The 17,751-nt window shown below is 54.4% G+C and overlaps 1 protein-coding gene across 5 annotated transcripts in view; it reads left to right on the forward strand.

Annotated features, from left to right (window-relative positions):
• Positions 1-17,751, forward strand: part of ECE1 (endothelin converting enzyme 1) — a 112,321-nt gene that overhangs the window by 37,088 nt on the left and 57,482 nt on the right. Inside the window, exons 1-2 of one of the 5 annotated variants that reach the window (XM_036099103.2) lie at positions 16,214-16,311; positions 16,535-16,621. The exons of 1 other annotated variant lie outside the window; for it this stretch is intronic. In XM_036099103.2, the coding sequence (XP_035954996.1) occupies positions 16,535-16,621 (87 nt within the window). In that variant the 5' untranslated portion in view covers positions 16,214-16,311. Of the gene's footprint in view, positions 1-16,213; positions 16,312-16,468; positions 16,622-17,751 lie in introns of those variants that run through there. 3 more of the 5 variants (XM_078073725.1, XM_036099102.2, XM_078073727.1) reach the window with 3 other exon arrangements.

The raw sequence follows: 17,751 nt of genomic DNA on the forward strand, positions 1-17,751 counted from the left end.
CTCATCCCTGACCTAGGGATTCTGGAACACACACCAGAGCTCAGGTCTCCTGGCCCTTCCCACAGGACAACTTTCTCATCTTATCTCCAATTCACAGAAGGAATTTTTCCCCAGTGAGAGTGCTTTTCCATTCCTCCAAGGGAGGAGCTCAGCAGCCCCTGGAAATCCTACACGAGTGGTATCTGGGGCAGGGGACGAAGGAGATTAAGGCTTCTGACTGCTCCCGTGTCCAGCCCTGGCAGGATACGTGAGAAAGGAGGCCAGCCAGTCCTGAGAGCCTCCAGAAATGCTTGTAAAAGTAAAGTGCCCAAGAAGGAGCCACTTCAGCTGAGGCTGAACCTCAAAAGAAAAAGGCTAGGCCTCTGCGAGTCGAGCAGGGAGCAGGGTTCTCCAGGCGGAGGAGACAGCATAAGCAAAGGTCCGGAGGTAGAGAAGTAGAGAAGTAGAAGGTGTGCTCTAGGGGAAGGATGGCAGTTCCCATGTGAGTGGCTGAAGCCGGATTATGATTCCATGCATGAGTGGGGCAGGCAGGTTTCCACAGGTGACCCGTTCTGGACCTTCTGGGGGGAACCAGAAGGGACATGACCCTTTGGGGTATTAGGAAAACAGTGAGCCAGGCTCTTCCTCTTTCTGAGCCAAGATCTTCCTCCCAGATCTCTGTCCCACGAGGATGCTCAAGTCAGGCTCAGGCTGGGGGGGCGGGGGGCGCCTTTCCCCTGTACCTGGCCACCTGGTCTCCTGGCTGGAGGGGGCACCACCATCGGAGCAGGGCTGGGCTGGGCTGGTGGAGAAGAGCTCCCACTTCTAGCCCTCAGTTGTTTTCCTCATGGGGTCAAAGCATGCGACACTCTGCTCTAGAACTGGAGCCCCAGAGCTAGCGGGGACGGTGACCAGAATGGCTCCCGGGATGCAAGGCTAGGTCTCCTGGTGCCCCCATGCTCCCGGCACTCTCCCGCCCACAGGCGTCGTGATGATGTTGGAACGCTGCCTTTTATGAAGCGTTTACTCTGTGGCATCCACTGTGCGTGGCACTTCCCACAGTGTCTCACTGGCCACTCCTAACAGCCCAGCAAGGAAGCCACTAGGCTCCGAGAGGTGGCATGACTTGCTCAACGTCACAGTTCCCCAACAGCTGAGCTGAATGTGTCCGACCTCAAAATCTGCGTTCCCACCTGGGACGTGGAGACCTGCCTCCGACCCCTCAAAGTTGCCGTGAAGAGAAAAATGAATTAAGGGGAGCAAGCCCCCACCGGGGGATGTAAAGTGGGGCAGTCAGTGTTGCCTGGCCCCGGCTGCAGAAATGTGGGCAGGGGTCCTGAGCAGCAAGTGGCCCAGGAGCGGACGCACCGGACCTAGAAAGAAGGGGAGGGTCTGGGTGCAGGGAGACACTGGGCCATCAGCTGCCCATGGCCATCCTAGGCCCAGGCTGGCTCAGTCCTCACTACCCAGCCCTTAGCAGCCATGGCAAAGGCATGCGGGGCTTTGGAAGGAGCACTGGACTGAGAGTCCAGAGGCCTGGCTTCTGGTCCTGGCTCAGCCCCTGATTCGGCTTACTCAGGGAGCTTCCTCTTGGGACCTCAGTTAATTTATCTATAGAATGGGGACGGGGTGGGGTTCAGACAAGGCTCACTCCCCTCCAGCCACACTGCCCTTCTTCCTGCTCCTTGCACACTACGCTTGGTCCTGCCTCTGGGGCTTTGCTCTTGCTGTTCCCTCTGCCTGAAATGACCCTCTGACAGCTGACACCTGTCATTCTGGTTTCATTGTACATGTCACCTGCTCACAGAGGCCTTCCTCCACTCCTCCCCAGGAGTTCACTACCCCACCACTGCCCTGCTGTACTTTCTTTATGACACAACGAGGCAGTCTCTGCAATGAGCCTACAGGTACTGGCTAGGGTTAGAGACTAGAGTCAGATTCCCTGCGTTCGAATCCCAAACGCCAACACTTAGAGCTGCATGATCTTGGCCATAAGCTCTCTGTGCCTCAGTTTCTTCACCTGTAAAATGGGGTCAATAATAACACATTATTTTTGTAAGGATTAAATAAGAAATGCATTAAAAAGCACTTGTGCTCAGCACACAAAAAGCTCTCAATAAATGTTAGATGCCGTTATTATTATTTTAAGATTTCATTTATTTGAGAGTGAGAGAGAGCACAAGCGGGGAGGATGGGTAGAGGGAGAGGGAGAAGCAGATTCCCCACTGAGCAGGGAGCCCGACGCGGGCCTCGATCCCAGGACCCTGGGATCATGACCTGAGCCAAAGGCAGATGCTTAACCAACTGAGCCACCCAGGCACCCAGATGTTACTATGATAACTCTTAGCAACATTGTTTATTGTTGGTCTTACCGATTAAGAGTCAAGCTCCTGAGACAAGGACTTTGTCTTGTTCAATGATGTGTGTCAAGGGTTGAGCTCATTTCCTGGCACAAAATAGGTGCCGAATAAATATTTGAATGAGTGAACAAACAGGTCCATGAGCCCTGACATCCCCCTCTTCTAAGAGGCCCCGTGTGGTTGGAGATGGAGAAAGGCGGGTGCTGGGAAGACGGGGCTGGGCCCTGAGCAAGGTGCCCCCATCCTGACCTGCCCCGATGGGAGTTCACACCCTGCAGGACAGAGGGGTCTCTGGGGAGGGAGGTGGCTCCCTGTCCCAGCCGCCGTGACCACAGCGGTGTTTGTGTGTGTCTGATGCTGTTTCTCAGCTCAAATTCTGGTGGCCAGGCATGGGGGCCAACGTAGATTTTTCCCTGTGCTCAGCAGCCCTCCCTCCCGAACCCGCAGAGTTGGGCCCAGCACTGCCACCTCTCCCCCAGTTTCAGAAGCTACTCTCACAAACAGAACCGCCCCCAGGGGCCCCTCCCACCACTCCCAGGCCTCCTACCTGTTCTACATCAGTTCCGCTGCAGGCCTTTTCTTGGACACTGGCACTCTGAGCACCCGTGAGGACACTGCTTTATGTGCCTGGGCCTGAGAGGGAGGGAGAGAGAGCCATGCGGTCGTCTCTACTGACCACACCAAGGCTCGGAGGGGAGATTCGCTGGAGGCCCCACAGCTGGCAAGGACCAGAGTCAGGTTTCAAACCCAGGCTGCACTGTGTGCTGCTTCTCCCTCCATTCATTCGTTCAGCTCGTGATTACTCAGCACCTCCTCTGTGTCAGGCACAGCTGTGATCGTGGTATCTGCCCCGGCGGGTGGTCCAGAAGGGAGCCGGGCTTTGTAGCTAGAGCGTACGCCGGTGCCCTTCGACAGTGCTTGCTGTGATAGGCAGATGTCCTGTATCTGTGCTGTCCGTGAGCCGTATGTGGCTGGCGAGCACTTGAAATGTGGCTAGTGCAAATGGGGAATTGAATTTTTTTTTAAAGATTTTTATTTATTTATTTGACAGAGAGAGAGAGAGCACAAGCAGGGGGAGCGGCAGGCAGAGGGAGAGGGAGAAGCAGGCTCCCCGCAGGACTCAATCCCAGGACCCTGGGATCATGACCTGAGCTGAAGGCAGACACCCAACCGACTGAGCCGCCCAGGCGCCCCGAGGAATTGAATTTTTAATTTTAATTTAATTTTAATTAATTTTAATTTCAGTAGCCACATGCGACTAATGGCCATTGTGCAGTTCTTTGAAGATCAATCATGGTCTCAGACTGTAGGTCTCCAGCTCACATGTGAGCAGGGGAAGCGGGTCGATTTCCCAGGGGCACCTCAGGCTCTCTTCTTTGCCAGTATATTAAACTCACAGGCGATCTCTTCACACCCGAGAAGGAGTTAGTCACCGTTTTCTTTGAAACATGAGACCCTCCTGACCCATCTTTCAGTTTTGGCTTCTTTTTTTCTTACCGAGGTGTGAGTTACGTCCCGTGAAATGCATGGCCGGAAGCAAACAGTTTGATGATTTTTGACAAACACAGACATGTGTGAAAACACAGTGGAATCAAAATATGGGACATTTCCAGAACATTTCCATTCCCCCAGAAGGTTCCCTCCTGCCTCTTTCCAGGAAGTCCTATCCTCAGAGGCAACTGCTGTTGTGATTTCTGTCACCATGGATTCGTTTTGCCCTATTTCAGTCTCACATAAATCATTTTCCCACTTTGACTAAGACAAGGGGACAAGAAATACTTCTCTTTTCTCTTTGTTATAAAAACCAGAGCACTAGCATGATGACAAATGACAGCTGACCCTGGGCTGCAGCAAGAAGGAGCCAAGGAGGAGTGGGGGTGGGATGGGAGGGCTGTGGGGCCCTGGGGACTTTTGGCCTGTCCCCGAGGGGGCAGCCCCTCCTCGGCTCCAGAGGAAAGCTGAAAATACTGATCTTCACGTAGAATCTCCTAAATGTGGGCATTTCAAAACCTGGTACAGCACTGCAGGCCAGTAATTCACATCTGTGGGCCAGACTTGACCTGGGGGGCTGCCAGTTTGCGAGTTCTGCCTTGGGCTAATCAGACTGTTGGCAATAATAATAGTGATATTTGTTAAGTGATTCTTTTGTTGGAGGTCCTCTTCTAAGCGTTTGATGTTATTAAGTCATCTAATCCTCCTAACAACTTATTAATAAATCCATTTTACAGATGAGTAAGCTACGCCAGAGAGGGATTAGGGGACTTCCCCCAGGTTACGGAGCCAGGACGTGGCTGGGCTTTGAACCCTGACTAATTCCCGAGACCATGCTCGTAACCCCTGCACGTCCTCCCCTTGGGAGTGAGAGCGGCCCGAGAGGCTGCAGGGGTCGGTCACACCACTTGGGGTGCAGCTTCGCCAGCTCCTGGGAGCACCACCACCCTGAACAGGCAATGAGAGCGTGCCTCAGCCCCGCCCGCTGGGACTGCCCTGGCACGGGCAGTGTGCAAGTTCAGACACCCCGGCTGTCTGTTGGTGGAGTCCTGATCCTAAGAAGTGCCGGGAAAGCAGCCAGGGGTGGGGTTGGGAGGCTAGGAGCCTGGCTGATGCCTGATGAGGCTCTCGGGGAGCACTGGGCAAGTGGGGGCAGAAGGAGCAGGAACCTGGCAGGGGGAGAGCCCAGGCCCGGGAGGGGGGCAGGGGAGAAGGGAAGGATCAGCCAGAGGGGCCCAGGGCCAGGCCAGGGTGCTGCTGCCGGGGGAGCTGGGGGCTGAAGCATTCCGGCCAGTACTCCCCCAGCCCCAGTCCCCCTGCTGCACTTCATCCAGACAAGCAGATCAATAAGGGAAGGTTGGGCAGAAGAAGATAAGAATCACCAGACAAAACAATGCTGTGTTTCTATCATCCCCTCCTGCCTTGGGGAGGGGGCCCAGGAGGAAATGGGCCCAGCGAGGGTACAGCCAGAACCCAGACCCAGACTCCTGGCTTCCACTCCAGTGCTCCTTCTGCTCCATTTGGCTGTGTTCCCTCAGGACGAGGCGTTGTGGGGAAAGAGGGTCTGTGGTCCCTGGCAGGGATGTGTCCCAGCAGCCTCAGGGGAATGGCAGGGACAGGCCCCCCTCCCCTCTGGGTCTGCTCTGTGTTACTGAACCAGGCTGGCAGGAAGTTCTAAGTGAGCATTTGCCAGTCTGTTTGGTTTTTTCCAATTGGATCTTCCCACCCACCTCTGCAATATTTGTTGTTATCATATATCCCTCATTTTACCAATGAGGAAGCCAGGCCCAGAGAGGTAGAGATCATCACCGAAAGTCGAGGGAGTAAATGAGTGATGTCTGTAGAGCGCTTCGCGTCATTCTGGTGTGCAGCGAAGGACTGTGGGCGTCGGCCAGAGGAGGGATGAGGTTAAGGAGGACCTCTCGGAGGAGGTGACAGGGGGCTGGGCTTTGGGGAGCCCAGCCTCTCAGGCTGCTGGTTCCCCTAGGGTTAAGGTTGTTTCCTGAGTAAGCCATGATGCTGGTTGGGTCTCCTCACTCCAAGGATGCCACCTCCCACCAGAAGACCCAAGTAACGTGGGCTGGTACCCTAGGCCCTCACAAGCCTTCTGGCAGCTTTCACACCAGGGGAGCCCTCCGGGCCTGGCTGCACATCCTGTGTATTGTGAAGGGGCAGCCTGGCCTTGGGATGGTCACGGCACCTCTGTGAGTCTCAGTTTGCTCATCTGTCAAATGGGGAGAGTGCTGCTTACCCGGCAGGGTTGTGGTGAGGGCCTGGCAGGGGATGGGTGCTCGGCAAACAGGCACCACAGAACCTCCAGGAAACAGCTATTGAATTGACTTGGATTTTTAAAGTCAAAGGACAGACAGATCCCCATCTAGCTTGATCCGTACTTGAGCACAGCACCAAAAAATCCCAACTACTGTGTCTGAAGTCACATGCTTTAGAGGATCAGGAGTCACTCACCCCGCTTCAGCTGTGTCTGTCTACACTGGATGAGGGCCCTAGGGAGCAAGTTTGCCTTTAGTTATTGTTGGCCCAAACCCCAGCACTTATTGAGCGCTTGCTGTGTACCAGGCACTACGCCGAGCCCTTTATGTTGTCCTCTTACACAGGAGGCGGCAGGCTCCGTAACTGAACGCTGGGGACTCAGCCAGTATGTGGTGGACTTGAGACTTGAGCCCATGTAGTCTGGCTCCACACTCTTTGCTCTTAGGAAGAGAAAATAATCTGCTAGAGATAAGCAAAAAACATTAATTTGGGGCAGGCTTTCACGCTTACCAAGGCTTTATATGCCCTGTGATTCAGTTTTGTCCTGATGTCACCAGATGAGAACAGTGTTACCGTTCGGTGTCTTATCGTGAGGCAGACAGGTGCCGTAACCTGCTCGAGGCCTCGTGGCTAGGCTGGAATGTGGGTCCCGTGCTCTTCCCCTGGCTCCTCAGCCACTTCTTGGGGAGGCCGTTGTCCAGCTTGAATGGCGGCAGCCAGCAGGCCCTCGTCAACTCCCCGTGGGGCAAGCACCATCCCGGCCCCAGGCTCCCACTCCCAGTATCCGCCTCGCTTTAGGGACATCAGTTTGCGGGAAGCAATGTAAAGGAGTGATTTTCAAACTCCATTCCTTGGAACCCTTGAGGAAGCCAGTTTGGGGTCAGGATATGGGGTCATTGAATGCCTAAGTGGCAGCTCCACTTAGATCTCTTTTGTATTTCGGGTTGCCGTGTTAACTTTGTAATATAAAGGGCTCTGTAGGACTAAAAATATATGTGCTTGTGAACCACCATTTGAATCCAGCAACTACCTCCCCATTTTACAGATGGAAAAACTGCCGTTTCAAAGCCCGTACTTCCCCCATAAATGATAATAACATTCAGGCAGTGTTCTAAGTTTTTTAACTTGTTTAACCCTCCCACCCCTGTTAGGGCCACCCCACTGTCTCCATTGTACAGACGAGGGCGCTGAGGCTCAGATGGAGTGGTTTTCCCAAAGATTAGAATCCAGGGAACCCAGCTCCCAAGTCCACACTTTCAGCCACTCCCAGCCTGACAGGCACACCTTCTGTTTATGTTCTGGAGAGGGGAAGTCACTTGCCCTAAGGCCCAGCGGAAGGCAGCATGGGACCTGGAGCCAAAATGTAGATCTCCTGCCTCCCAGCCCAAGCCCAAGCCTGCTGTCCATGACATCACTGGGGCCAGATGGGGAAACGAGCAACGCCATGTGAATCCCGGCTCTGTTCTTCACTGGCTGTGTGACCTCGGACAAGTGAATGGACCTCTCTGAATCTGTCTCCTCACTTTAGAAAAGTGAGAATAGGGCCCACATCACAGAGTCATCATGAAAGTTAAACAGGATCATCCACATGAGTTGACTGGCATGGGGTCTGGCACAAACTGTGAGGGCCCCAGCCACCCTCAGTTCATGGATCCAAGGAGTCCCCAAAGCTTCGTGCCTCACCTGCTCCCTCCTCCCTCTTCTGGCCCTCACTACCCACCTACGTAACACAAATACTAATTACAACCATTTCCACAAGCTGCTTCCTGGCTGAGCCTAATTATGGGGTAGTTCAGGCATGACCATCATAAATATCAAGTGAGGCAGATTAACTTTGTCCTAAGTTTTATGTGATTAGATCAGCAAATTGTTCAGGCACACGTGGTGTCCTCAGCTTGGGACTTAACGCAGACGGGTCATCCTGCACAGCATAGGGCCAGCTGCAACTTTCTGGTCTGTTTTGAACTTGGTGCTTAGAGAAGACAGAGTAAGTTGGCCCTTTAACCCAGCCAGGAGGCGATGCCTAAAGTGGGAAGGATGGACCAGACTGGGGCTGCCATCTTATTTGTTGTCATGGCAAAACCACAAGCTTTGGGCATTGGTACACCTGGGCTGCCATCTGGGCTTTGTGACTTACCAGGTGTATGACTCTGGGCGTGTTACTAACCCTCCTGTGTTACAGTTGTTTTGTACTATGCAGCGGGGAAGAGGCAAGGAGGGACTGTGTGCCGACAAGTGCCAGGCCCAGCACCTGGCGTGTTCTAGGTCCTCCTAATTGTTCCTTCCTTTCCCATCTTCTGTCGTTCCCAGTAAGATGGGATCCCACGTTTTCTGTACCCGCTGCCACCCACGCTAACGTTTCCTGGGCACTGCTTCTCTGCAAGCACTGGACTGAGGGGGCTTTATATGTCTTATTTTATTTGATTGTGTAAAGACCCTATGGAGTAAGTACCATTATCATCTCCACTTGATAGACAAGAAAACCAAAGCCCAGACAGGAAGTGGGATGACTTTGTCAGGGTCCCACGGCTGCACTTGGCTGCCAGTCACTCTGTTGGGATGACATGCTAGAAGGTCATGCAGGATGCTGCTGGGGAGGAAAGGTCACAGTGAAGTCCGAGAAGGCTGCCTGGAGGAAGATGCATCTGAGCTGAAGAGTTAGCCAGGGGAAGGAGGCGAGGAGAGGCCTCCCGGGCAGAGGGCAGTGGATATGCAGAGGCCCGGCAGCAGCGAGCATGGTGTAGCTGGGGGACCAACGGTACATATTTGACTGAGGTTTGAGCATGTGAGGGAGGACTGGTGAGTGAGAAGCTCAAGAGGAGCCAGGAGCCAGACCCCAGCAGGGAGGGGAGGTTGGAAGCTGGGCCAAGGCTCCTGCTTTTTTCTGCCAGTTCCACGGAGCTAGTGTGTGAAGGAGGAGAGTGACTGGACCATATCAGTTAGTTTAATTTTTTTTTTTTAAGATTTTATTTATTTACGAGAGAGAGAATGAGAGACAGAGAGCATGAGAGGGAGGAGGGTCAGAGGGAGAAGCAGACTCCCCGCTGAGCAGGGAGCCCGATGTGGGACTCGATCCCGGGACTCCAAGATCATGACCTGAGCCGAAGGCAGTCGCTTAACCAACTGAGCCACCCAGGCGCCCCCATATCAGTTAGTTTAGAAAGTTCTGCTTGGAGCCAGCTGGGAGATGAGGGACTGGGGTGGAGGTGGGGGCGGTGATAATCAGAGATCAAGTGGGTCAGGGGGCCAAACCCGGAGGCTTCCAGGAGGAGGAGGGGAGGGGCAGAGCCTAGGACACCCCCCCTGAGGGGCAGAGGTGACAGAGGCTGTCACATGGTGGGGGGTGGAGAGAGGCGTGGTCAGCAGTGTAATGTGTGGCCCGGGTCAGGGAGTAGGGAGGAGGTTGCTAGCCAGGTTTGGGGCTTGGGTGTGGGCTGGCCTCCTCAGCAGCACTGAGGCAGTTGGTTGGCAGCACTAGGTAAGGCTCTCAATGCCTCCCAGGGCCCCCAGGCAGGTGAGTCAACAGTGGGCCAAGTAGGGGAGTGTTTTCCAGCTCCCTGCATGTGTGGGCAGGTCTCCTCTGCCAGCACATTAAGGCAGCTCGGCCTGGGACTCTCTGGTCCAGACCAGGGTGATTGACTCATGGGCTGGCAAGGGATGGGAGCCAGGCCTCAAGGAGGTGGCCCAAGAAAAGAGGAAGAGGCCCTGAGGGGGTCAGGAAGATCTGGGTTCGAGCCCCAGTTCTGCTGCCAAATGGCAAGCTGCTTCCTTTCTCCGGCCTCAGTCTCTACATCTATAAAATGGGGGTCCCAGGGCTTATTCCACAGCGTGCTTATGAGACACAAAGAAGATCAGAGTATAGAGGTGCCGGGGTGGCTCAGTCGGTTAAGCATCTGCCTTAGGCTCAGGTATTGATCCCGTAGTCCTGGGATCAAGTCCCGCATCGGGCTCCTTGCTCAGCGGGGAGTCTGCTTCTCCCTCTGCCGCTCCCCCCGCTTGTGCTCTCTCTCTCTCTCTCTCCCTCACTCACTTTCTCTCAAATAAATAAATTCTTTTAAAAAAAAGATAGAGCCTTGAGAACTGGGTAGTGCTGGGCTTGTGTCCATGTCGACGACACTGGACGACACTGTTTATGTTTTAGGGGGCAGCAGTTGTGGTTTTTAAAAAAACATTTTATTGTAGAACAGTTGAGATTTATAGCATTATTGAGAAGATAGTTCAGAGAATTCCCTTACACCACACACCTGGCTTCCCCTGTTATTAACATCTTAGATGGGACATTTGTCAAAATCAGTGAGCTGATTTTGATACATTATTACTAACTGAAGTCTATATTTTATTCAGATTTCTTTCACTTTTACCTAATGTCCCCTTTCTGTTCTGGGATCCCATCTAGGACACCCTATTACATTTAGAGTCCTGTCTCCTTAATTCCTCGTGGCTGTGACAGTTTCTCAGACTTGGCTTGTTTGATGACCTTGACAGCTTTGAGGAGGACTGTCGGGTATTTTGTAGAATGCTTCTTCATCAGGATTTGTCTACCATTTTCCTCCTTATTAGGCTGGGGGAACGTGTGTTGAGAAGGAAGGCCAGAGAGGTAAAGTATCACTTTTGTCACATTATCAAGAGTACCTACTCTCCCTGGACTTATCGCTGTTGATGTTGACCTTGGTCAGCAGGGAGTCTGTTATTTTAGTCCTGAGCAACACGGCACGGCTAGAATCAGGCCAGTGTTGGCTGAACAAAGGCCAAGATCAGGTGTGTGGGCAAGGGTAGGGGCACCTGGGTGGCTCGGTCGGTTAAGCGTCCGACTCTTGATCTCAGCTCAGGTCTTGATCTCAGGGTCATGAGTTCAAGGCCCACGTTGGGCTCCATGCTGGGCGTGGAGCCTACTTAAATAAAAAATTAAAAAAATAAAAGATCTATGGATAAGGGCAGAAGTAAATGGGAAAGGTGGTGGAGGAAAATAAAGAAAAGCAGGTATGAAGCACTGGGATGCAGTGCTGTGTACCAGATAGTCTATAACAACCCTTTCTCCAGATGAGGAAAATGAGGTCCCAGAGGGGAAATGACATGGGCCCAGGATCCTAGGGTTGGGCCCAGGTCCGTCTTGACTGCCTCACCCCACTGCTGAATAAGTACCTTGACACTGCATTCCCTGGAGAGTGGATGAGGGAAGGGGCGTTCCTGCTACAGGTTTCTTCTAATTTACTTTATTCTGCAAAGGATTCATGATGGGTTATGACCAAAACTCATTCAATAAGATAATATGCAATCGAAATGGAAAATCAGGATCAGAGAAAACAGACTGAAAAATGTGGACAAGGAAAAGGCTGAACATAAAGACCAGGAAAGTGTCCATAAATGAGTGTCTGATTTGGCTGTCAGTTTCCTGGCAGCCAAAGGAAAAAGGGATCTGGGCCAATTCCTAGGATTCCTGGTATCAAAATAGGAATGTTGTGGTAAATCTAAAACGAAATTAATCAAATGGAAATTTCTCCTCTAAAAGACCAAGCAATGTAATAGATGACGTAATAGTAATAATAAATGTCACATGGTATCGCCTTTAGGAGTGACAGCCATACTTTTACTATCTTGTCCCTTGCCTGAAATTGTTCTATTTGATTTTACATGATTGTCATCAAGCAACTAAACTCTACTATTTCTTCTTTGTTGAAGTCACAGATACTAATGCCCTTGTGAAAACCCGGGATACAAGTTAACCAGTTATCTATATACCAGGTTGTGTGCTGGGTGCTAGGCCTGGAAAGTAGTAAGAAGATTGTTGCCCACCCCCAAGGTCCTCTCCATCCCAGGCGTGGAGATGCCCAGACAAGGCCTGCACATAATGCAGGTGCCGGGGAAGGAAGTAGGAAGGGCTTCATGGAGGAGGAGGTAGGCCAGAGATGGAGAGCAGTAGTGAGGAGGGGCCCAGTCTTGGGAGACAGGGTATCAGCTGCTGGTCCCTCGGGGGTGGGGGCCAAGGCCTGACGTGCATCAAGGACCCCATGGACTCCCATTGAGTGGTCGACCCCTGCGGGGCTGGGTAAGAGTCGGGGTGATGACCACACACCTGAGGGGCATATGGAGGATGGACCTGGAGAGGGAGGAGTTCAGAGTTCTTTCGGTGGTGGGGATCGATGGAAGGTTTTTGAGCCTTGCAGTGTATATGTGATGATGGAATGAAAAAGAACAGCTAACACCTGGTGAGCACATGCTGTGTGTCCAGCACTTCTTCTGTATTAACTCCCTTAAGGATGACAACAGTCCTGGGGCGCCTGGGTGGCTCAGTCGTTAAGCGTCTGCCTTTGGCTCAGGTCATGATCCCAGGGTCCTGGGATCGAGCCCCGCATCGGGCTCCCTGCTCAGTGGGGAGCCTGCTTCTCCCTCTCCCACTCCCCCTGCTTGTGTTCCCTCTCTCGCTGTGTCTCTCTCTGTCAAATAAATAAATAAAATCTTTAAAAAAAAAAAAAAAGGATGACAACAGTCCTGTGAGGGAGGTACAGTGATTATCATCCCCATTTTCCAGATGAGACAGCTGAGGCACAGGGAGGATGCAGACCTCACTTGCGCAAGGTCACACAGCTGGGAAGTGGCCCCGTGGGCATCTGAACTGAGGCTCGGATCTAGAGCTTCTACCCACTCTGTTGTTGTGCCTATTGAATAACAGTATCGGACTGACACATAACGTGAGTGCGTGCGAGATGACCTATAAGGACTTCACGGATCCCAGCCAACCACGAGCCCCCAAGGTAGGAACTGACAGAGCAGAGGCTCAGAAAGAACGTGAAAACAGCTTGGAGGGTGTAGCCAAGGAGTCGCAGGCCTGTGAACTTCACTCGGGACTGCTCTTCTTGCCTGACACACTCCAAGGTTCCTTGAAGAACCCCCGCCTTGGGCAAACCGATGGCGAGAACCATCTGGGTGATTAATGCCAGTCGCCGCAAATAGGATCACACCAGGTGTCACTGGGCCAGAGCCTTTGTTGTCAGAAACATGTGAACGTTTCTAATATTTCTCATTTCTGTTCACCCCAGGCCGTTGATTTCCACAGGGTGGGGTTTCCAGAGCGGGGCACTGTCACAGCCCCTCTGGTTCATACTACCTTCTCTGTGCAGCAGGAGGCCTGGGGCAGGGGGCCGAGCTGTGGTTCCCCCTTTTCCGAGCTCGGTCTCCACCTTCGCGTGAGCATCAGCCTCTGAGGGGTCCAGGGGAGGAACAAGCAGATCAGGGCAGACTCCCCACAAAGCAGCTGTGTTCTCCTTTCCCTGAAGCCCGCACTGCAGACAAGGCGATGGGAACGAGCGTGGGCTGCCCAGCCAGCTCGGTGCCTGGACTCCGTGAGGGCCCCGCCTGAAGAAGCAGCTCCCCTTTCCACAAAGAGCACAGGACTAAGTGTGCGGGACCCCGGTTCGAGGCCCAGCTCTGCCACTTCCTAGCCGTGTGGCTGGGGTACTCGGAGGGAGCAGCATGAGGTCAGGCGGGCAAAGCATTCACCTCCTGGGCCACTCACTCTCCAGCCAGGTGACCTGGGTGGGGAGGGAGGGGCGCTGTCGAGTCCTGCCTCCTCCCTCATCCTCAGTCTTCTCATTGGGAGCCCGGCAGAACGTCTTGGGATCAGGAGAGCTACATTTTGTCACTGCCCAACACCTCCCTCCCACTTCTCCTGTGACATGGAAGTGATGAGGCTGAGGCCCCAGGTGGCTATGGGGACCCAACAAGACAGGGAATGGAAGGCCCCTTCCAGCTCTGGGTGGGTGCAGATAGAGGGCCGCCATTGTTGGAGTGGCACTCACTCACGGACTGGGGCCGCTGCGCTCCTCACCGAGCCAGCCAAGCTGCTTCTGCGACTCAGGTGGGTTCAGTTCACTGCAGAGCCCGAGGCAGGCGTTTTAGGAGGGGCACCTCGTCTTTTGTGCCCTGAAAAATAAACAACTCTCCGTCTGAGCGGATTTCTGCTTGGGAGGTATGTGAGCTTCCTTCATCGTCTATCCACAAACGGGCTGCAGTGGGACGGACGGCACCGGTGACCTGGGCTTGGCCCCCGGGATGGGCTTCCAGCCTCCCTCCCTTGCCTCCCGCCTTTGCTCCAACACCCATGGAGGCTCCAGCTGCAGACTTGGCCCTGCGGGAGACAGGGCCTGAGGAGCCCTGGCCCCTGCCTTCAGGGTCCTCCCATTTAGAGTGCTGTGTGCTTCAACAGAAGGAAGCATGGGGTGGGGGCCTGGGTGGGAGGGGACACTGAGCCGGGGACAAGAAGCCTCCTTGTCTGGAGGGTGGTGAGGAGAGCTTCCTAGAAGGGGTGATCTCTGAAATGAGATAGAAGGAGGAGGAGCCACTGCCTCTGTACCCAGGCAAGTTACCTGCCTGAGCCTCAGTTTCAGGCTCTGTAAAAGGGGCCAATAATACTCAGAGGGAAGGGCGAGAGGCTTAAATGGGAGGATGGATGTGATAGAACTGACAAATGCCTCATACCCCTAGGTGTCTCTGAAACAATAGCTGCTGTGCAGGCTGGGAAGCTGTGTGGTGAATTGAACTTCTTTTTCAAGGGTCTTTTCCTCGGGCGGTTGACACCTGTTACTTAGTGTAAGCAAGTGTCCTGGTTTCAGAAAAAGTCCAGCCGTAACTCAGCGTGAAGTGAAGAAGCCTTCTGTCCCTCTGTCTCCAGTGGGTAATGGGAAGTCCCCTACCCGCTGGGAGTGAGGCAGGAGTCTCCAGAATTAAAATTCTCCCCAAGTACCCCACCTCCCCCAGTCCTGTGCCTGTTCGATATGTTTCCTTTGTCCTTGGACATTGCAAAATTAGATTGTCAAGGACTTAAGGGCACTGCCCCAGGGTAATTTTCACGTCCCCTCCTCTTGTTCCACCATTGATTTGAACTGTTGAGCACCGAGAGTATGCGAGGTGATGGGGATTCTGTGTGCCAAACAAGGTCCTAGCTCTGATAAAGTTCATCATGCTTGCGGGGTGGGAGGGCTGGGATCAAGGTAAAATAAAAGAGTAACAACAGACTGCAGTAAATACCATAAAGGGGAAAAATGGGGTGTGTAACAGAGTATTTGAGGGGCTCCTTAGAGTGGTCAGGACAGTGGAGGAGGTGACGATTTAAGCTGAGGTCTGAAGCCAGAACTGGCCATGGGAGGAGTAGAGATGAGGAAAGAATGTTCCAGATAGAGGGGATAGCAGCTGTAAAGATCTTGAGGGAGGGGAGAAACTTGAGAATCTGAGGAACTGAGTGAAGGCCAAAGAAGTTGGGGCCTGAGTGAACGAGGTGGGGAGCAGCACAAGATGAGGGTAGGCAGGGGCCGTGGGCAGACTGGTAAAGGGCTGAGAGGGCCAGAGTAGAAGCAGGAGGCCTCCAGGAGCTGTCGCTGTGACCCCAGGCAGTCACCCCACCCCTCTGAGCCAGTTCCTGCACACACGTGTGTGGCCGTGGGAACCAAATATGGGAATGAACAGACGTGCACTGTGAGAAACTGGAAAATGTATAAATGAGGGGGATTCCAGGTCTCACTGGAAGTGGAGGGTCCTTCGGGAAACTTCTGGGTTAGACTTCTCCGAGGTGGGAGGCAGAGTGCTGGGTACCTAGAGTTCCTACCTGAGCATCTGCTTGAGACTCTTGCCTCCTGAGACTGAAGGTGGAGGGATGGGTCACCTTCCTGGTTCTTGACTAGCCCTAAGCCTCTGGAATTTTCTGAAATTCTCTGGCTTAAAATCCCTGAGCTAGACGAAGGGGGAAATGAGAGGGGAGACACCTGCCTTTTTTATTCCACCTCCCCCCCAATCTTTATAGCTCTGATGGGGAGGCTTACTTGAGGCACCTAAGGGCCACTGGTGGGTGGAACCTTTCTCCTGACAGTTGTGGTCCAAATTAGGGGCATCTTCCTAATCCTCGACTCCTGCTATCTGCCGACCCCCTAACTGAAGGGAGACGTGGGGCTTCCCAGGAGGAGGGGCTGCTGCGAGACCCCCTCCCGCCGGCTAGGGGCTGGCCGTGGGGGGCCTCCACCTACCCCGGGTCGGGTCGCCCCCATGGGGCCATGGAGGGAACCGGCAACCGCGCGCCGGTCAGGCCCCGCCCGCGAAGGTGGCGCGTTGTCCGGCCCTTCCCGGCCAGCCTGTCGCGCGGCGGTACGCGGTGGCGGTGGGGACCAGGCGTCGCGGGGCGCAGCATGCGGAGCTGGTGGCCGCCGCGCTGCGGGCGCTGGGGGTGAGGCGTCGCGTTGCATAAGCGGGATGGCGGGGGGGGGGGGGCGGAGGGGGCGGAGGAAGGCGGGACCCCCCTCCCCTGCCGCGGGCCGGTCCGTGGGCCGGTCTCGGTGTCCCGGGCGGGGCGGGGCGCGCAGCGGCGCCGGGGCCGCTTCCCCATTCTCCCCATTCGCCTGAGAGCCATGGAGGCGCTGAGGGAGTCCGTGCTCCACTTGGCTTTGCAGATGTCGACCTACAAGCGGGCCACGCTGGACGATGAGGACCTGGTGGACTCGCTGTCCGAGGGTGAAGTGTACCCAAACGGCCTGCAGGTAGGAGCCCTGGCCGGCTGCGAGCCCCCAGGCAGCCGGGCATGCGCGCGGCTCCTCCCCCGCCCCCACCCTGCCAGCCCGAGAGGGGGCCGTGCCAGGCTGGCACAGCTCAGGGCAGCTCTGGGCTCCATGAGGGAAGATGCCTTTCTGGGGCAGAAGTGCCTCCAAAGCACTGGGCTCCTTCCACCCGGGTCCCCTCCCCAGCTCTGACTGTCCCCCAGTCCTCCTGCCACCTGCCAATGGGACTACAGCCCCTTGGCAGAGTTGAAGCACCCTGTAGAACTGAACTGGACCAGTTACCTTTCACAGGAAAGGCAGTCCCTGGGTGCTGAGGGACTTGCCCAGGGTCACACAGTCCAATAATGGCAGAGTTTAAAACTGTCCCAGTTTTAATGTGGAAAGCCCTGTGTCCCTGGAAACCTCTCAGTGCTGGGCAAACCAGGCTGGTTGGTCACCCTATCTGGTAGGCATGGCCCCCTTCTTCCCCTTTCCCCCAATACCTGAATTTTCTGCAGGGAGGAACCCATCTTCTGCCCCCTCTTTCCCTGCCCCCTTGCAGCCTACTCCTGAAACCCAATTCCTCCTCTCCCCAGGGTCTGTCCCTGTGGGATTCAAACATGCCCACCACCTTCCTACCTTGTGGCAGAGCAGTGAGCATGGCTGCTTCCTGCTCTTCCCTCCCTGCAAGGCTGAGCTGGGACAGTGTTGAACAGGACCTCAGCCCTGTGGTGGGGTTTGGACCCAGGCAGGTGAGCGGGAGCGAGTCAGAAGTGTCAGGGACACTCAGGGGGGCCCTTGATCTAGCTCCTGAGAAACCAGCCCGGGGAGAGGAGCAGGGCATCTCAGTCCTGGAGAACTTCTGCCAGGTTGACCACGGGAGGCATTGGGGAACATGTTGGGGCCACCCAGTGAACTGACACCAAATCACAGTTCATCCAGAGAGCAAGCTTAGGGTGCTTGGAAATGCAGTCTGCCAGGCCCAGTCCTACTCAGGCATACCTCTTAGAAGCTGGAATAATAATACCAGTAAAGGAAAACAGCACTGATGGAGTCCTTCCTCCAGGCTAGGTAAGTAGCCCAGGGAGATCCGAACTCGACTCCAAGTGGTCTGCCCACTGGGATATGGAACC

The sequence above is a fragment of the Halichoerus grypus genome, chromosome 5, assembly GCF_964656455.1.
Source record: "Halichoerus grypus chromosome 5, mHalGry1.hap1.1, whole genome shotgun sequence".
Lineage (NCBI taxonomy): Eukaryota > Metazoa > Chordata > Mammalia > Carnivora > Phocidae > Halichoerus > Halichoerus grypus.